Here is an 18,411-nt window from a genome sequence, read left to right on the forward strand (position 1 = left end):
TCTTCAAAAAAATCGTTGGTGTAAAACGGACCTGAGGGCCGCCGCGTGCTATTTTAATGCGTTCGCGAACCCTTCGTCGACCGCACCATCTATGATGGCCGAAGGTTTTCGATATTTCAGTTGTGCGGTTATACTTTAATTTATTGACAAAAATGTAATGGCTCTATTTTTAATTGGCCATGTTACCCCCGCGCACGGCATGATAATCACTTGACGCCCGCGTTTATGTTGCTAACGTTTTCTATAAATAACCGCGTGTGCTTCTTTTTTATTCAAGATCTCCACGCGATCTGACATCGACGCGAAGATGTCTTCTAAGAGGTATCCGATTGTATTTACTCTGCGTTTTTTTTCGGCGACGCACCGTCCGGTACTCCGTGCCGAATTATCTTTTTAGAGATTATTTATAGCAGCGACAGCAATGGATTTTTAGCGGCGAACGATTAGTCGCGAATCCGTGACAGTCCACTCAACTCTTTGTCTCTTTGTTAACCTGCAACGAAGATTATTCAAAATTATTTATCATTTTGAATAACCCTTTTCTTAAGATCTTTCATATGTTGAAATAATCTTGCTAAATTATGAACAAGTTTTTTCAATCCTAAACCGGAATAAAAAAACACACTGTCCACTTAATGGATGGATTAAATTCCTGAGATCTCCAAGTAATTCAGTTAAATCTTGTGCCAAAAATAAATCTCAAAAGTAAAATGAACAAAAATTCTTCCGCGACTTCTAGCAGAATCTGAGATGTGATATTTAAGTCTAAGAAATATATTTCTATATATTATTATATTATTATTATTATTATTATTATTCTTTTTAGTGAATTAAAAAAGTTATCCGAGGAAAGTCTGACGAGACAACCGGAAGAAGTGTTTGATATTATATGCAAGCTAGGAGAAGGGTAATTATAATAATATTTATGATGGAAGGGGTAAGATAAATCTTTCTATTATTTCTAAATATGTACTTCTTTACAGATCTTATGGATCAGTTTACAAAGCATTACATAAGGAGAGTGGGCAGGTGCTGGCAATCAAACAAGTACCTGTCGATACCGACTTGCAGGAAATTATTAAAGAAATATCAATTATGCAACAATGTGACTCTCCATATGTTGTTAAATATTATGGAAGTTATTTTAAGAATACAGATTTATGGGTAAATTGGTGCATCGTATTCTATTTCAAATAGATTGAATAAAAATGTGCTAATATATAATTTTAACATTTAGATTGTGATGGAATATTGCGGAGCTGGTTCTGTTAGTGATATCATGAGGTTAAGGAAGAAAACCCTTCAGGAAGATGAAATTGCAACTATCCTGAGCGATACTCTGAAAGGATTGGAATATCTTCACTTGAGAAGGAAAATTCACAGGGACATTAAGGCTGGAAATATTCTTCTTAATAATGAAGGCCATGCAAAATTGGCTGATTTTGGTGTAGCAGGTCAATTAACAGTAAGTTACAGGAGGAAATTTTTCATCAAATTAAAGAAGAAATCTATAATGAAATCAAATTTCTAATCTAAATGCTTACAGGATACTATGGCTAAACGTAACACAGTCATTGGTACACCATTTTGGATGGCACCAGAAGTAATACAGGAGATCGGTTACGATTGCGTGGCTGATATATGGTCTCTGGGAATAACAGCCTTAGAGATGGCCGAGGGCAAGCCGCCATACGGCGATATACATCCAATGAGAGCAATATTTATGATTCCGACTAAGCCACCACCTAGTTTTAGAGAACCTGATCAATGGAGTCCAGAATTTATCGACTTTGTCAGTGGGTGCCTTGTAAAAAATCCCGAAGAAAGAGCCACTGCGACCGAGCTTCTACAGCACGAATTCATAGGTAAATAAAAGATCAAAGAGATAGAATTTATATTATAACATCTTATTAATTAACATGTGATTGCAGGTAATGCTAAACAACCAAGTATTTTGAGTCAAATGATTGCTGAGGCTCATGAAATACGAGAGAAGCAAAGCGCGCATAGAGCTCATGTCATAAACAATGTGGCGATTAAAAGTCAGAATCAGACGGAAGATTCGGTAATTATTTAAGATTAGTTTATACAAAATTAATATATATGTACATATACATATATAATGACATATTCCTGTTGTAAGGATGAGGACGATTGCAGTGGAACTATGAAACCATTACCAGAGGATAGTAGGACTTTAGTGCCGAGCCATGATCTTCCAGACACGGGTACTTTAGTTTCGGCAATATTGGACTTGGGTACAATGGTTATCAATAGCGATACAGATACCGAAGCTACCATGAAGAGTTAGTAGCTCTTGATTATTAATCTTGATTATATCGAAAGAGATTCCAGTTTATAATAATAATACACGACTAATTTTAATGTTTCTTTCAGGACATAATACTGGTTCTGTGGAATCCGGCAAGAAATATCGGCCATTATTTTTAGATCATTTTGATAAGAAAGAAGCACCTGAAATTGGAAAGGTAATCTTTTTATACTTGATATGTATTTAAAACTATATTTAGGCATAATTACTCAGAAATATCAAATAATACTATTGCACAGGGTAATGGACAAATGTTGGGAGCACAAAATTCAGAGAATTCAAACAGATTGGAGCTTCAAAGTCCAACCGAATCTCAAAGGTTTCAAAGTCATCTGCAACTACAGTTACAGAATCAGATATCTCATCCTGTGCCAGAACAGCCTCATAACAACATATCAAAGTTCCAAAACGTCTTCTCAGAACGTGATTTCGAGTTTGTAAGTAAAACTTTTTCCTATTTCATTTATATAATAATTAATATTTATATGTTATTGATAACATAATCAACCCTAAGAGAACGAATCATTCTTCTCCATTTTGTAATAAGATTTAAATCGCATTCTTTCCACCAAATTTTATGGAGTAATGCCACTTTAGGCATTATAAAAAAAGAAAACTTGAATATATATATAGAGAAACAACCATATCCTGCAGCTGAAGTTTCTCTCCTACGAGGAACTGCAGCAACGAATGGCTAGTCTGGATGCAGAAATGGAACGGGAGATCGATGAGCTAAGAAAAAGGTATCAAACGAAGAGACAACCTATTCTCGATGCCATGGACACTAAACGGAAACGTCAACAGAATTTCTAACAGAGTTGGTTTTCTTCTCCATGCAAATAAGTGACAACAATGGGATAGATAAAGGATGTACAGTTGTATAAAATGGATAGATTTTATTCGCGTCATCCCTGGTTTCATTAAAGAGAAGAACATTGTTCTCACGCTCCGTGAACGTTTACCTCATAAATGGACAGAAACATGTAGCGATCGTTGAATGTTTCCTGTTTACTCGCAAATCACAATGTTGCTTTTCTTTATGAACCTGGGATATTATAGCTAGTAATAGCTAATAGCCTCACGTCATCAATGTAAATTATTTTACATGATTTAGGTGAAGAAACAATCACTATACTTAATTTTTGTATTATGTTTATATCTATACTGTTAAATATATCCTATTCTTATAGAAATATTATAAGACCCTTATAAGGTCGTTAGAAAATAAAAAAGAATGCAATAGGATTACAAGAGAAAGGCATCATGATTACAATCGTTTTTATCAAGAAAGAAATTTTATATTACATATGTGAAAATCGTATCGTCACATGCTAGCTAGTCATCTGCAATGCCATTTTACTCGGAATAGTGCGTTAAAAAGATCATTTGTGTGAAATGCATTCACGAAATGCACTTAAACGCCCAAGCATTTGAACGATTTTGAATGTGAATGTCCTATATATCTAATCATGACAATTTGAAATAAGCAAACAAGGCTGTAAGATTTAATTTACTTTTTATTCTACTGCCATAGATAGGCTCTCTCTCTCTCTCTCTCTCTTCTCGTTTGTATACTAATTCTAGTTTATATCAATTTTTTTTAAATAATCAGATTTATTTTTCGAATTGCAAGCACCATAACATGATCACATAATTCTAAAATAACATAGTATTCTTCGTGATATGCAGTGCCGTGGTAAAAATAATGCTGCATTATAATGAAATATATCATAAAGGAACTTACTAGTATTAGTCTTCCGTATTAGAAAGTATTCCCAGTATGCTCTAATTTAGTTTATTGTAATATGGAAATTGTTGAAACTGAAATTTATCAGATTCCACTCTAATAATAATGGTATTTTTAGAATCGTATAGTATAACGCCTTACAATAATCATTTTATATGTATAAAGTATAAAGCATTAAAATTATTCACTGCATATTTTTTTTATTATTAGTCGCAAAACGGATATATTTGTATGTGCCATTAATACATATATATGGCAAGTAACTGTAGTGGAGTAATTCCTTGCTGACGTTGGGCTATTTTGCACGTAGCGCGGAAATAGAATTATACTTAAATACTATAGCTAGAACTGACCTTAATTTTCTTTTCTAGAAGATAATAAGACAGAATAACAACATATTTTTGATATAGAAAATATGCACATTGTCAGCGAAATAAGGTCCGAGTTTGAGGCATATATTATCCATAATCTTGATCATGTAATACTAACGAGATTTCAAGCGAAAAATAATTAAATTGCTCCACAAACAACATTATACTCTAAATTATTTTATATGAAACACATGTATTATATACACATTAAAAATCTTTTCGAATTCTTTTTTAGATAATTTAAATACTCGTATATGTTCGATCTTTTTAATATGTATGTTAAAATCGTAATCATATTTTATTATATTCATTTTATGATCCAAATATACAATGCATCAGAATATGAAAGTAAAAAAAAAAAAAAAACAAATTTCATTCTTATATAAAATTATGAATTTGTAAAAGTTTACAAATACATGTCAATTTATAAATTTTATATTTTTACAATTCATGTTACTGTAAAATCCTCTTTATAACTTATACATTTCTTTAACTTATATCTGCTAACATTATGCACTATGTATTTTGGAATCGGACAACAAGAACAAAGAAGTTAAAGCAAAAGTATTACAAAGGAGCACACACATATAATGCATTTTCTATACGATTGTCAGTCATTTAGCTTTAGAGCAATCACTACTCTTCATACGGGGATTTATATTTACATATTTAATAGGACAATTTATATATATATATGTGTGTGTATATGTATGTATGTATGTATGTATGTATATATATATGTATATATATATGTGTTAATCAGGACAGTTTTATGACAACACTATGATTTTACATTCGTATATTGTGTATTGTACAATCTATTTACACATTTACAGTGTTTGGCTGAAATATAGCGACTGAAGGCAGAAAAATATGTTTTTTGAGTGAATGATTTAGCAGAAATAACTATAATCAGATAAATAATAGAAGATAATACACCACATATAGAATGATTGCTATTTGACACTTTAAAACGAGATATATTATTGATAGTTTTGTTTAAGATAATTATGAAAGCAAGTATTGATGTACTGCTTTTTAAATAAGTTTGTTTAACAATGATAAAACAATATGCAAAATATATATATATATATATATAAATTCTAATATTATATATTAATTCTATCATTAAGTACTTCATACAGAATATTACGCTTGTAATTCAAGCATAGTTTTGGCTCAAGTTAATTTTCAACTTGCATCAGATTGATTATTATTGTAATTGGACGGTATATAAAAGTATAATGAATATTTTATGTAAAGTTATCAATAAATATAAATGCATTTTTTAATCACATATTGATACAGAAGACACCAAATATAGTTCAAAGCATAGTTCAATAATTAATCAGCCTTGAGAGTCACTAATTGTTAATTTTAAATTGGAAACCGTTACACTGACTTGTAGGTATTACAAAATATATCTCTGGAAAGATTGTTTAGATAAGGCATACCCTGTTATTTTTTTTATCACTGCGCTTATGTTTCAATCTTCATTAAAAAATAATTAAGCTTATAAATCATCATCTCCTATCATACGAAAAACATTATTTTCCACAATATCAAAATCAGCTGTTGTGCACGTTGCAAGGGTTTTATCGACAACTGACTCATCCGATTTTTTTGATGTCACAGCCGACCATTTACTAGCGAGTTTCTTTATAATTGGTCCCGATTTAGACGAATGATTATTATTGGCACATTCTCGCAATGGCGATCCCATGGTGATACGACTCTGGCCGTCCCTTGTAATATATGTCCAAGATTTTCCAGATTCTACCTGCAAATATCATGTATTTAAGATTACAAGAATGGATTAAGCATTTGTATAAGCTGAAATGATTTATATAACAACCTGAATTCTGCTGCCCACTACACATTTTTGTAACAACTCGTCAATCATGGCTTGCAGACAAACAGACATTAAAATCGCTTGCTCCGAAACAATCGTAATCCATTGCAATTCGTTCCTAGCAATTAGATATTCGAAAGATAATTCCAGACTGCACTCGTTGTTATCCTCAGGATGGTCCATTCCCTAAATGAATTCATTAACAATTCATAATTTAATGAACCAACAAGTTTTCTCATTAAATTATTCATAATATACTTACATTTTGTATCGTAGTAATACGCCAACATCGCATTCGCGAAACTTTAAATATAATTTCGTGTTCTTTGGATGATAAAATGCGTAAATTTAATTCATTTCCACCTATAGCAAGTAATATTTTTGAACCATGTTGAGGATAATCACAATAGCATGGTGCAAATTGTATGTAGCCATAATATTTTAAATAACGAGCTATATTCAAGTACTGAAATAATAAACATGCACAATAAATCACTCAAAAATGTTATTGGTTTTTTTACAATAAACATACTTCTTTTCTGTTTCCGGATTTTTGCATGTTCTCTAAATGATACTGCACATCCTTATTAGTCAGTATCCACCCGCTGCGAATTTCTGCAGCTGTTTGGACATATAGTAAATTCAGAGTCACTGGATCATTCAATAACTCAAGATCGTACGTTGTATCCCAATAACTTTTTCTGAGAACAATTTTTGTACCCATAGAACTCATATATTTGTATGTTATAAAAGGTGACTCAAAATCTTGTAATTTCCGCAATACTGAAGACACAATACATATTTTAATAAAAAAAGAAAAGAAAGTATGTATATGTATTAATAGAATATCATAAAAACATACACTCACTTTTAATATTACCCGACAATTCATCTTGTATAATAATAAATAGGGCAAAATGGGAATGATATTTTTCTAGTAACTGTATATTTTCATATACTTTCTATAAAGAGAAAAAGAAAATGGAAGTATTTAAATAATTATCATATACCTAGAAATAATCATGTACCTAGAAAAAAAAATATTTTTATATATATATATAAATTATTAATGATAAAACATACCTTCAAAATTTCACCAGAATATTCTCTTGTGGAAACATTTAATGAGATTTTTGATCCATTCATGAGAAATATATCTAAAGTTTCAGTCTCAGTCTCAGACAAATCACCAACAGTTTCTTGTTGAGCATTTAATAAAAAGCCATTTAATATCTCAGAATTGTTTATGGCTACGTTTTGACCAATTGACTGAATATATTTTTCCAAAGCTAGCCGTCGCTCCTCTTGTTGATTAGGTGTCAAAGGAAAAAACTTCTTTGGAGGAAATATAGGCAAAGACATGTCAAGATCCTTAGAGAGTTGTACATGCAAATTATACAGCTGTTTATATCTCACAGTACAGTGAAATAATCCATTGATATGAATATTGTAACCCTAGAGAAAAGATGCCAAGTATTATACAAATAGTGAAATACACTATATACAATAAACAAAATATTTTATAAATATAATTACAACATATGCATTCCCAGCTCCTTCGGCAAATTCCTGAGTATCAGGTATAGAAAAGTGCATCTTGAAATAAGAGTTTAGCAAAAAATAAAGATATTGTCAAATCACATCATTTATAGCAAAATTCATTAACTTTGAAATATCTCCATCGGTACAGCAGCATCTGTGAAGATGAAACATTAACTATCTCGTCTTGCTGGAATAAAATCAACATTTATGTAATTTCCCAAATCGTCGTGAGTTACATCATTCATTACAGAAGAACGTTCCCGAACAGCGCCCAATTCAATTGTGAAATCGAGACGTCGAAATGTATGTCATTCCCTAAAAAGGATGGACTCAAAGACACGATCGCGACTCGGAAAAATTGTAGAAAGCGATGCCCTAATAATCACGGAACCATAGTAAGAATTACGGATATACATCTCCCCAATATTTGCGCCACTTGAAGATTTACTCACATATTGCCGTGAGACTTTCGTCGTTTGCGGGACCGCATACGTGACGGCAAACTTAATCGGCACACACCCACTCGCGCATTACGTTTCACGCGATTATTATTACTGACACGCATTTGAATCCCACGACGGATCGCGGCTGCTGCACCGCGAGCGAGATAACACATCACAGTTACTCACGCGACTGTAACGAACACGATTGGCGTGTCAACAGAGGAACGACCAATCACGCGTCCAACATGCGACACGCGGCCACGTGACGGCACGCGCAGATGACAATTCGCGTGCGCAACTGCGTTCGCGCAGATGCATGGTGATTTGATGGCTCCTACTGTGAAATAGAGTCCTAGGCCGGTATTCATAGTCCATTCTTATATCCAAGATCGTCTTAAGTGTGGTCTTGGGTCGTCTTAATTATAATCTAGGATTCTACTGTGAAAATAGTACTTGAAAGCAATTGATTGACCAATCAGGACAAAAAAGACAAAGATTTCTTCGAAACATTTGTAATGCCAAGTCCGACCATCTATTATTATTTACTTCAATGCACAATCAGCGATTCGATATGCCGCCATTATGCAAGTTCGATTTATGTTGATTCCCGCCTTCAAACAAGATTCGGTTGTTGAATCATCGTATTTGGATGATCATTAAACATTGATTTACTAATGTATCGGAACAAATCGGTGAAGGGATTTATATCCCCTTTAATTGCTCAATCCCGAACGAATGTCGAAGAAAGTAAGGTAAACGCGAGTCAACAAGAAGCAGCGAGCGATTCGAGAAAATCTCTTAGAAGTAACGCGCAGCTTTTAAGCATTTTCGAAAAAGGAAATATAGAGAATGAGGTCACTCACGATAACGTTGAAATAGAAAATAATGCCCCGAAGAAACAAGATGCCAGTGCATCGGTTCACGAGAAGAATACTTCAATTATTGATTTGCCGCAAACAAAACCGAAAATGCAAGTATATTAAAAATATATATTAAGCCATTAATTTTGATCTGTTTCTTTTACAAATAATAAATATTAATATCCCTTGTAGAATTTTCAATGTGATGTATGGCAGAGTAACTTCGAAAAAACACAAAACATGGGATAGCGACGGTTTCCTGGAAGTAACTGGGAAAAACGCAATTCTTAAGGTAATTAGTATATCAGTTGTAAATTTTATAACTCAGAAAGATACATGTTTTAATATTTTTGATAATAGGATTTATTTTATGGTAGGATTTGGATGGCAAAGTTATAGGAAGAAAAACAATCAATTCAAGTGATACAGTGGAAGAAGGTTCGATATTAAATATTGGAAATAAGCAAATTGAGGTAAAAGTGATTTGTGTATTAAATACTTATATTTATAAAGTATTATATATGTAAAAAATCTGATAAAATTTTTTAGATTAAAGATCAGATGTCACAAGAGTTATCTATATCAGAAGAGTATTACAAAGAAAGAATAGAAGAACAACCACAAAAAAAGTTTAAGGCATCTACTGGATATATATCTATTTTGCCAAAAAAAGAAGATGCTGATGCATCAGTTTACAAAAAGGAAGCATCTACTGTAAATTTATCTCCAGCAAACATATCAAAAATGTAAGTATTTTTGAAAAGTAAATATTAAAATAATTTAATTTTTAATTATTATGTGTACCAATAAATAAATATTAATAGCATCTTCAACGTAATGTATGGCCAAATAACTTCAAAGAAGTACAAAACATGGGATGGTGACGGTTTGCTGGAAGTAACTGGAGAAAGCGCAATTCTTAAGGTATAACTAAAGCAATTATAAATTTTTAACTTGAAAATTGTTTTTAATATTTTTGATATAATAGGATTTAGATGGGAAAGTTCTGGGAAAAAAAGCAATTAATCCGAGTAATGCAGTAGAAGGTTCCAGATTAATTATTGGAAATAAGCAAATTGAGGTAAGAGTCTATATCAATGTTTATCCATGCAATGTTATATGCAAAAATCTGACAAAGTTGATTTTAGATTATAGATCAAGTATCACAAGAGAAGCATTTTGAGGAAACTGTAGAAAAAGTGGTACAAGAAAAAATTGAAGCCTCAACAAATGCAATTACAAAAGGTTCTACATATTTATAAAAGAATGAAAAATTAAGTGCATTATAAACTCTCAGATATTAATATTTATTTATATTGAAGGACTAGTAATGAATTGTGAGCCCTTAGTGATGCCATATATGAGTTCTTCTGCATGTGTAAGCCATGAGGAGCAAGAAGTCTCAGTGGATTTCTGTTTAGTAGCAAAGCTTAGAGAACATCAGCGTTATGGAATTGTATTTCTTTATGAATGCTTAATGGGGCTAAGAGTGCCAGATTATTTTGGTGCAATTTTGGCAGATGAGATGGGCCTTGGCAAAACCTTACAATGTATTACATTAATTTGGACAATGTTAAAGAAGGGTCCATATGGCAAACCGATCGTGAGACGTGTGTTGATAATAACACCTCGCAGTTTGTGCAACAATTGGGACAAAGAATTCACAAAATGGTTAGGCAGTCACAGAATATCTCCATATGTTGTAGATGGAAAAAATAGACCTAAAGATTTTATCAAGCATCCCAAAAATTCAGTATTGATTATTAGCTATGAAATGCTCATCAAATGTTATATGGAAATTAGTAAGATTACCTTTGATTTACTTGTGTGCGATGAAGGCCACAGGCTGAAAAATAGCAGCATAAAAGCGGGAAAAGTAATCACCATTTGATTTACATATTTTTATAGAAGTGTAAATACATGTAGATTTATGCATCATTATGTGCATGTTTTTTAGCTGTTACGCGAGATTAATTGTAAAAATCGGATTATGTTAACCGGTACTCCTATACAGAATGATTTGAAAGAATTTTATACATTAGTCGATTTTGTTAATCCTGGCATTCTTGGCTCTCCTCTCGAATATAAAAATTATTATGAAGATCTTATTGTTGCATCTCAATGCCCTAATGCTGATGAGAACGTCGTCAGTCTGGGATCTGAAAGAGCCACGGAATTACATGAGCGCACCAAATCTTTTATTTTGAGACGTACACAAAACATAATAAACAAATATCTGCCATGTAAATACGAAATAGTTTTGTTTTGCTCTTTAACCAGCGAGCAGATGGATTTGTATTCTCTTGTTACCGATGCTTGGTTCAACAAAATTTGTCTACAAGATAAAAGTCATACACATTTGTCTATTATTATTGCTCTTAAAAAAATTTGTAATCATCCAAATTTGTTCATAAATGACAAAGAGAATGAGCTATGCAAAACTTTGTCAAAGGCAATATGTACAATGCAATTGAAACAGGATAAGAATTTTATAAAATATTGTGGAAAGATCACAATTCTACAAGTATTGATGAGAAATTTGAAAAAAACCGACGAGAAATTAGTATTAGTTTCGTACTATACACAGACACTTGATCTTTTTGAAACTATATGTGGTATAGAGGAATTAAAATTCTTAAGATTGGATGGCACTACTTCATGTTCTACACGATCAAAAGTAATCGAGCAATTTAATACACGATCAGATAATAACAGTAAGTTCTACAAAAATTGTAATATATCTTGATAATAATTGAGCAGTTATTTCACCAAAATAATGTTTGCAGAAGTCCTCTTGCTAAGTGCCAAGGCAGGTGGTGTTGGTTTGAATTTACCTGGAGCATCCAGACTTGTGTTATTTGATTCTGATTGGAATCCCGCGTCTGATGTGCAAGCTATGGCAAGGATTTGGAGAGACGGACAAAAGAAGGATGTTTATATTTATAGGTTTGTAAGCATAAATAAATATCATAATGCCAATATATATCAATATATTATTTAATAAAAATATGCAATCCTGTATGTAAACAAAAATTTGTAGATTATTGACAACAGGTACAATAGAAGAAAAGATATACCAAAGGCAAATTAGCAAAGCTAGTCTGAGTGAGTCTGTAGTGGATCTGAATCATCTTGGATCTTTAAAATTGTCAACTGCAGAACTAAAGGTACTTTTATTTAAAAAAAAGAACTTTGGTGATATTTATCCAAAAGTCATTACTCGAAATATTTTCCCTTTCTTAGGATCTATTTACACTGACAACTGATACAGTTTCATTAACACACGATTTATTGAATTGCTCTTGCTCTGGTCAGGACAACGGACGTATATCGTCTTCTGAAGAATCAACAATGAACGATAATGAGACGGAAGATTATCAATTTATATCAGATGATAAACCATCTCAACAAAATTTAACTATAAATCAGCTTCGAGATTGGCGACATTATAAACAGCCAATTCCACTTGACATTATGCAGGTAATAAATTGTATAAATTATTAGAAACAAGTAAAAATTAAGTTCAAAACTTAGTGTTTATATATATATAAAAATATATAAATTTACAGGACATTATGTTAACAGAAGCAGGCGATTATATAACATTTATATTTAGAAATTCTACAATGCAACATACACAAACTAATTAAAGATTAAAAAATTATATTTTTATTATTAAATCAACTGAATAAGAAATTGATAAGTGAAAAATTATAATTATTATATTATCTAATTTTAATTGTTATTTTAAAGCTTATTTTTTCGTGATAAGAAATTTATAAATCTTTCGACTACATCAGGAGACCCAAACCGTTTTTCCAATTCTTTTATTTCTTCTGCATTAACTTTTAATAATATCTCCCTATTCCACCTACTCACCAATCGCTTTGTTGCCAATATTGACTGAAATTAGTAAATATATATTCTATTAGTTTCATTATTATGATTTTGCAGCATAAATAGTTTTGCAAAAAGCATTATAAGCAAGAATAATACCTCTGAAGAAAGTTTAGATATATTGTTCAAATAGTCCCACACTTCTTCAAGAGAGTCATGATTATATACTTTGCTAACCAATCCATATTTCTTAGCTTCTTGAGCATTCATTTTATAGCCCAGATACAACATATCTCCAGCCTAAATATATTTACATATATAATATTGAAATATTATTCTCTCTCTTTATCCTAGTATTTTTATAAAAAGAATAGTTGCACACATAATTTTAATAATAATTTGCAATGAAATATGTGTTATACTTTGGAAGATCCCAATAATCTGGGGAATGTATATGTAGAACATCCTTCAGCAACGAGACCCAAAGAACTAAATGGTGTTTGAAAATATGCCTACAATTATACATAATATAATATATTCAACAATAGTATAATAATATAATATATTCATATATATTCAAAAATCATATATCATATATTAACTTATCTAAAAAATTGTTTCAATATATTATGTCGAATGTAAGTTATTTAAATACCTTGTCTGAAGCATATACTATATCGAAGATCCCTAATATTGTGGATGCTATTCCTATTGCTGGTCCATTTACAATAGCTATCAAAAGTTTCGGATACATAATTATTGCATCAATAAAGTCCCTGCAATATATATTTATATGAATTTATTTGCTATATTTATAGGGATGTATTATATATAAATTTTCACATAATACTGCTCTTACTTCACTATCAAAATCGCATCCATTGTCATAGTAGTACCTATGTCATTGCCACTGCTAAAGAAATCTCCGTTTGCTGTCAACACAAATGTCAATACTTCATTGTTTTTGGCGGATTCGTTCAAAAGTATCGTTAACTCCTTGTACATCTGTGGATAAGAAATCAATGTGCAATTATTTATGTTATTTATACTTTATTATATGGTTTAGGAATTATATATATTTGTGTATACCGGAACCGAAAGTGCATTCTTCCTGGCAGGCTTATTGAGCACCACTTTTTGTATTCCATTATTCAAAGTGATCAAGATAAAGGAATCTGTATGCGCCATAATGAAAGAACTTATTTGGAACAATTAAAAATTTATAACCTCTTATTTTTATTCGATCACTACCAGTTTTCTTCCGTTAAAAATGTATAAGAATATAAAAAATATAATACGTCGTTTGGTATATCTTATAGATCGTTATTGGTCACTATAAAAAGATATCAGTCCAAAGATTGCTTTGAATGGATTGGAAAGTTGTACACACATTCATGGACTATGGACTATCGCTGTGCACACTTAACGTTTTTTTTAAAAGTCATTTATATGCATTACGATAACACACAAGGTCATCGGTGCCTAAGTAAAGGAAAAAAGAAATGGAAGTATAAAAAAAAAACCGGAAACTAACTACTCGGTTGAGGGCATGTTAAATACTCTCTTATAAAAAAATATATAATTATATAATTAGGGAAGAAATTGTTTATACACTTTATTTATATAGATGAAACGTTACACAACTTACAAACTAATGCCCTATTTGTCGCTAGTTATAAAGTATATTTCTAAAGAAAGCTCATGAAAAATATTCGGAGCTTATTGTTCTTTGTTTATTTATTTATATTTATTTATTATTTGTCTACTGGATAGTGTATGTTAGTACCAATAATAAAATCAGCCGAAAGTGTTATAATTTTATATACATTAGCGTGTAATTTTGTGTAATATATTAATACCATATTTACTCTAGGAGTACATATCACAGGATTTCCCAAACTTAAATTAGTTCACGGTCTAAAGTCGATCTTGCTATTTTTTGAGAAGCGACTTATAATTGCTTCATCACAACTATAACATAATTATATCGTAACTATAATAATACATATATTGAAAGAATATATTTCTGAAACTGTGCAAATATTTGCAATTATTCAATTATTTCACGATAATTTATATATTTTTTGTTAAGGATCTATGCCAAATTGCACTATAGTTTAGGGAATCCTGATTTATATATGTGGGTATAAATGATAATAGATAGGTTTTGACAATACAATGTGTAATCACAGACTACACTTTTGTGTCGCTATCTTCTAGATAATATAAACTACAAAAATTATTTTTTAGCAGCATTTCACCTTTAAATCGCACGCGAAATAGAAATTTAAATGCAGAATGTTCACAGCTGCCCCAAATACGTGAACTATTTAAGTCCTTCTTGGACGTATTTCGTTTGTATTCAAACAAGATTTATCTGAACATAATATAGGAGCGAAAGGATGGAAGTTTCGTCGACAAAAAAGCTGATGCGAAAAGCTCTTTGCCTCTCTAGTCTAACTTAATGTTATTTTAAATTTAACACAAAGTTATGTGTAAATTTATTACTATTGTCGCAGACTAAAATCGTAAAAATGAGTAAAACATAAATCATTTTCGTATTATGATCTTTCAATGATGTATTGCCACGTCAATGTGGATCTTATAAATAAATATAATTTTTGTATTTGTATTAATACATATATATATATATAGATGTTATAAATATGAAATCAAAATAAATTTTTTTGCCAGTAAATTATAGATGCATACTAAAAGGATTAAGAACCACATGGATTAATTTGTATTGCTACATGAACGCTTTGGTATACTAGACTATTGAAGTTTGAATATATAGATAATATATAAATTATAGAGATCGTAAATAAGTATATTCCTCTAAAAAGTATTTTTTTTTCCTATGTAGTACTGCATCTTTCCCATATTTCGGAAGATTTTTAATCATTTTCTACTTAATGTCTTTAAAGTTCATGTAACTTATGTAAAATTAAATAATTGCAAAATTGGAATAATTTCAGTATAATATACAATTAGATGCTGAAGGTAGCCATTAAAATATCAATGCATATTTAATTTGATCTATTACGGCTTCAGTACCTTCTCGATGAATTTCTTTATATCGCGCATTTCCTGTGAAAGCAATAAAAATTATGAAGAGAAAGCATAAATTACAATTGAGATTTGATAAATCTTCCTCGATCAAAGTTTTCTTACCTCCTCGGAAGATGTATGCATCATTCCCCTGTAAGTTTTAAATTCTGTCTGTGTCATGAATTGTTTCAGAAGAGATGCTGTCATTTGACCCCATCTATATGGCACTATTGGATCGCAGTCGCCGTGACATTGTAACAATGGAGTGTTTTTATTGCCTATCGCTTCCTGCAAATAATTCAATATTACAATTCTGTGTATAAATATTATGTATATGATGTTACATTTTATATTTACCGCTGGGAATTTTTGATGTAAAGGAAGCCATGCGGACAAAGCTACGATACCAGCTAAAGGCTCTGGGAATGTAAGGGCACTGTACATGGCTAGTGCTCCACCTTGACTAAATCCTCCAAGAACAATGCGTGTGGTAGGTATCCCAGCAGCAACCTCTTCTGCTATCAACGAGTGAACTGTTTCAGCAGCTTTACGTATACCTTCTTCATCTTCTGGGCCACTAGAGTCCAGAGATCGTAGATCAAACCTAAATTCACATATTTCATATATTTCAGTAATCATAAATAATATAATGATAAATAGTAACTTATTGTCTTTATTGAAAATATAATATTCTTAGCTCTTATAAGTTGTTAATTTTGAAATTACCAGGAAGGCATTCTAAACCCTGTATTTAGTGTCACTGGCATTGTAGGCCTGAAACAATTAGAGTAATTTTATTAAAATACTATTGATTATATTAATTTATAGCTTATACAATCATAATTTATTAAAAGATATTAGCAATCATACATACGCAGTAGGACAAATAACTTTGATATGAGGGGATCGTACAGCACCCATTGAACTAGCCCAGCCATGTCTAAAAATAATATATGTTAAATGTTAACAAAATTACATTGTTGTAGCGATATATACTCGTATATTACAACTGAAAACTTACCCTGTATCACCCAATCCATGGAAAAATATTAACTGAAACACATATATATTTCTTAGTACAGAGTAAAGCGATATAGTGTATATAGTTTCATTCAGAGAAATATCTTTAAATATATTTGAGATTTTAAACATTCTCTACCTATAAAACACGTCACTAATAGATACATATTTCATACATCATTCAAGGTAATCTCGGGAATGCAAAAGATTAGTGATAAGGTTTCGTTGCAAAAAAATTAGATTATTCCCGCTAATAATTTTCATATTTTACAGAGACGATCATCATAAAAGAAAAAAATTAAATAATTATGCCATTCATCGAGGAATATCAAGATAACGTTTAGTCAATGAGATAATCCTACGGAGGAAAGAGTCGCAATCGTAAGTACTATATACGCATCATATGGGAATAATTCACTTATGATCAATTAGAACCACCACTGTATAACCAAATAAACAGCCGTTATCCAAGATGATATCTACCGTTGCTGTGTGCTTAGTTGTGGCCGAAATTACGACTGGGCTCGTCATTTCCTGTAACTTTTTTTTTTGATGGCCTGGAACACAAATCCGAATAATTGTGTGTAACAATTCCGTAAAAATCGTAAATATAGAATAACGGAAGAAAGAGATACGATTCCTCTCTCTTCGCTCTACATTGAGTTCTCTATAGACGAGATAGAAGTGCGTTCGAAAATCCTATCCCGATAAAGAAATCTTTGCTCCTTTTGCCCTGATTGGTCAATTAAACGCTACTTTGTCGTACGGGTAGAATTTTCGAACGCACTCTAGGAAGGAATTTATGGAACAAGTGGATGGAGGGGAGAGTTGGCGTTATAAGCACATTTACATCATATACATTAAGTGCGACAATTTTTCTAGTTTTCCGTTGATTTTTAATTAACCTTGGTGATGTTTGACTCATCTTTGACGTAAGTTAAGAATCAAAGTTCGTATTATAAATTCAGGATTGGGTAGTAACTAGTTAAACATAGTTAAAAGTTAAGTTAAAAAGTTGAAAAATTAATAACTTAACTTAAAGAAAAATTAACTTACCCAGCCCTGCATAAATTGAAATTAAATTTCAATGCTAGAAATACGCATGAATAATCTCTCGATCTTTTTATGTAAATGATTGGAAAATAGCCTCGCACGCTTTTCTTGAGACACGAACCTTTAAACGGCAAATTGCCCATAGCTATATTTTTAACGATGTTGCGACGATTTATCGATTCCACAATGAATTTCGTAGAAATCTTTATCTCTTTGGCAATCGAGAGTGATTCACTAACATTTATTGATACTTGTCTAAAAAGTAATATTAGTCTTTTTAGATCTGCAAAATTATCTGTCTGT

General features: G+C 31.3%; 5 protein-coding genes across 14 annotated transcripts; 2 read left to right on the forward strand and 3 right to left on the reverse strand.

Moving 5' to 3' along the window:
- Window positions 1-58: 58 nt before the first annotated feature.
- Window positions 59-4,736, forward strand: LOC115235158 (serine/threonine-protein kinase 3). Of its 3 annotated transcripts, none has more exons than XM_029806752.1 (10): window positions 59-321; window positions 827-907; window positions 984-1,164; window positions 1,238-1,465; window positions 1,547-1,865; window positions 1,932-2,065; window positions 2,144-2,306; window positions 2,398-2,489; window positions 2,572-2,769; window positions 2,966-4,736. In XM_029806752.1, exons 1-10 carry the CDS (start codon window positions 308-310, stop codon window positions 3,143-3,145), a joined length of 1,590 nt encoding a protein of 529 aa, XP_029662612.1. In that variant the 5' UTR covers window positions 59-307; the 3' UTR covers window positions 3,146-4,736. The 3 variants fall into 3 exon arrangements, with proteins under 3 accessions (XP_029662612.1, XP_029662613.1, XP_029662615.1); XM_029806753.1 differs by having other exon boundaries at window positions 60-321; window positions 2,987-4,736; XM_029806755.1 differs by lacking the exon at window positions 59-321 and adding an exon at window positions 423-665.
- A 505-nt stretch (window positions 4,737-5,241) lies between these two features.
- On the reverse strand, window positions 5,242-8,464 carry LOC115235159 (sorting nexin-17). Of its 6 annotated transcripts, none has more exons than XM_029806760.1 (9): window positions 8,297-8,464; window positions 8,093-8,219; window positions 7,839-7,998; window positions 7,386-7,757; window positions 7,171-7,264; window positions 6,835-7,085; window positions 6,565-6,768; window positions 6,306-6,488; window positions 5,242-6,230 (listed from the first exon to the last, which is right to left on the reverse strand). In XM_029806760.1, the coding sequence occupies exons 3-9, from the start codon at window positions 7,896-7,898 to the stop codon at window positions 5,964-5,966; spliced, it is 1,431 nt and encodes a 476-aa protein (XP_029662620.1). In that variant the 5' UTR covers window positions 7,899-7,998; window positions 8,093-8,219; window positions 8,297-8,464; the 3' UTR covers window positions 5,242-5,963. The 6 variants fall into 6 exon arrangements, with proteins under 6 accessions (XP_029662620.1, XP_029662617.1, XP_029662619.1 ...); XM_029806757.1 differs by having other exon boundaries at window positions 8,081-8,219; XM_029806759.1 differs by lacking the exon at window positions 8,093-8,219.
- Window positions 8,465-8,715: 251 nt separating this feature from the next.
- On the forward strand, window positions 8,716-12,873 carry LOC115235145 (DNA repair and recombination protein RAD54B-like). 3 transcript variants are annotated; one of them, XM_029806731.1, is made up of 13 exons: window positions 8,716-9,257; window positions 9,340-9,439; window positions 9,525-9,620; window positions 9,697-9,893; window positions 9,972-10,071; window positions 10,136-10,228; window positions 10,296-10,392; window positions 10,470-11,023; window positions 11,105-11,861; window positions 11,934-12,093; window positions 12,188-12,314; window positions 12,391-12,627; window positions 12,717-12,873. In XM_029806731.1, the coding sequence occupies exons 1-13, from the start codon at window positions 8,962-8,964 to the stop codon at window positions 12,795-12,797; spliced, it is 2,895 nt and encodes a 964-aa protein (XP_029662591.1). In that variant the 5' UTR covers window positions 8,716-8,961; the 3' UTR covers window positions 12,798-12,873. The 3 variants fall into 3 exon arrangements, with proteins under 3 accessions (XP_029662591.1, XP_029662592.1, XP_029662593.1); XM_029806733.1 differs by lacking the exon at window positions 8,716-9,257 and having other exon boundaries at window positions 9,508-9,620; XM_029806732.1 differs by lacking the exons at window positions 9,697-9,893; window positions 9,972-10,071; window positions 10,136-10,228.
- LOC115235146 (enoyl-CoA delta isomerase 2, mitochondrial-like) lies at window positions 12,665-14,483 on the reverse strand. The gene is made up of 6 exons (XM_029806734.1): window positions 14,074-14,483; window positions 13,844-13,989; window positions 13,640-13,760; window positions 13,407-13,496; window positions 13,144-13,284; window positions 12,665-13,050 (listed from the first exon to the last, which is right to left on the reverse strand). Exons 1-6 carry the CDS (start codon window positions 14,170-14,172, stop codon window positions 12,895-12,897), a joined length of 753 nt encoding a protein of 250 aa, XP_029662594.1. The 5' UTR covers window positions 14,173-14,483; the 3' UTR covers window positions 12,665-12,894.
- A 95-nt stretch (window positions 14,484-14,578) lies between these two features.
- LOC115235147 (acyl-protein thioesterase 2) lies at window positions 14,579-17,744 on the reverse strand. The gene is made up of 7 exons (XM_029806735.1): window positions 17,539-17,744; window positions 17,057-17,088; window positions 16,910-16,975; window positions 16,762-16,809; window positions 16,393-16,639; window positions 16,159-16,323; window positions 14,579-16,074 (listed from the first exon to the last, which is right to left on the reverse strand). The coding sequence occupies exons 1-7, from the start codon at window positions 17,584-17,586 to the stop codon at window positions 16,027-16,029; spliced, it is 654 nt and encodes a 217-aa protein (XP_029662595.1). The 5' UTR covers window positions 17,587-17,744; the 3' UTR covers window positions 14,579-16,026.
- Between the last annotated feature and the right edge of the window lie 667 nt (window positions 17,745-18,411).

Source organism: Formica exsecta, unplaced genomic scaffold (assembly GCF_003651465.1).
Source record: "Formica exsecta isolate Colony F162 unplaced genomic scaffold, ASM365146v1 scaffold211, whole genome shotgun sequence".
Lineage (NCBI taxonomy): Eukaryota > Metazoa > Arthropoda > Insecta > Hymenoptera > Formicidae > Formica > Formica exsecta.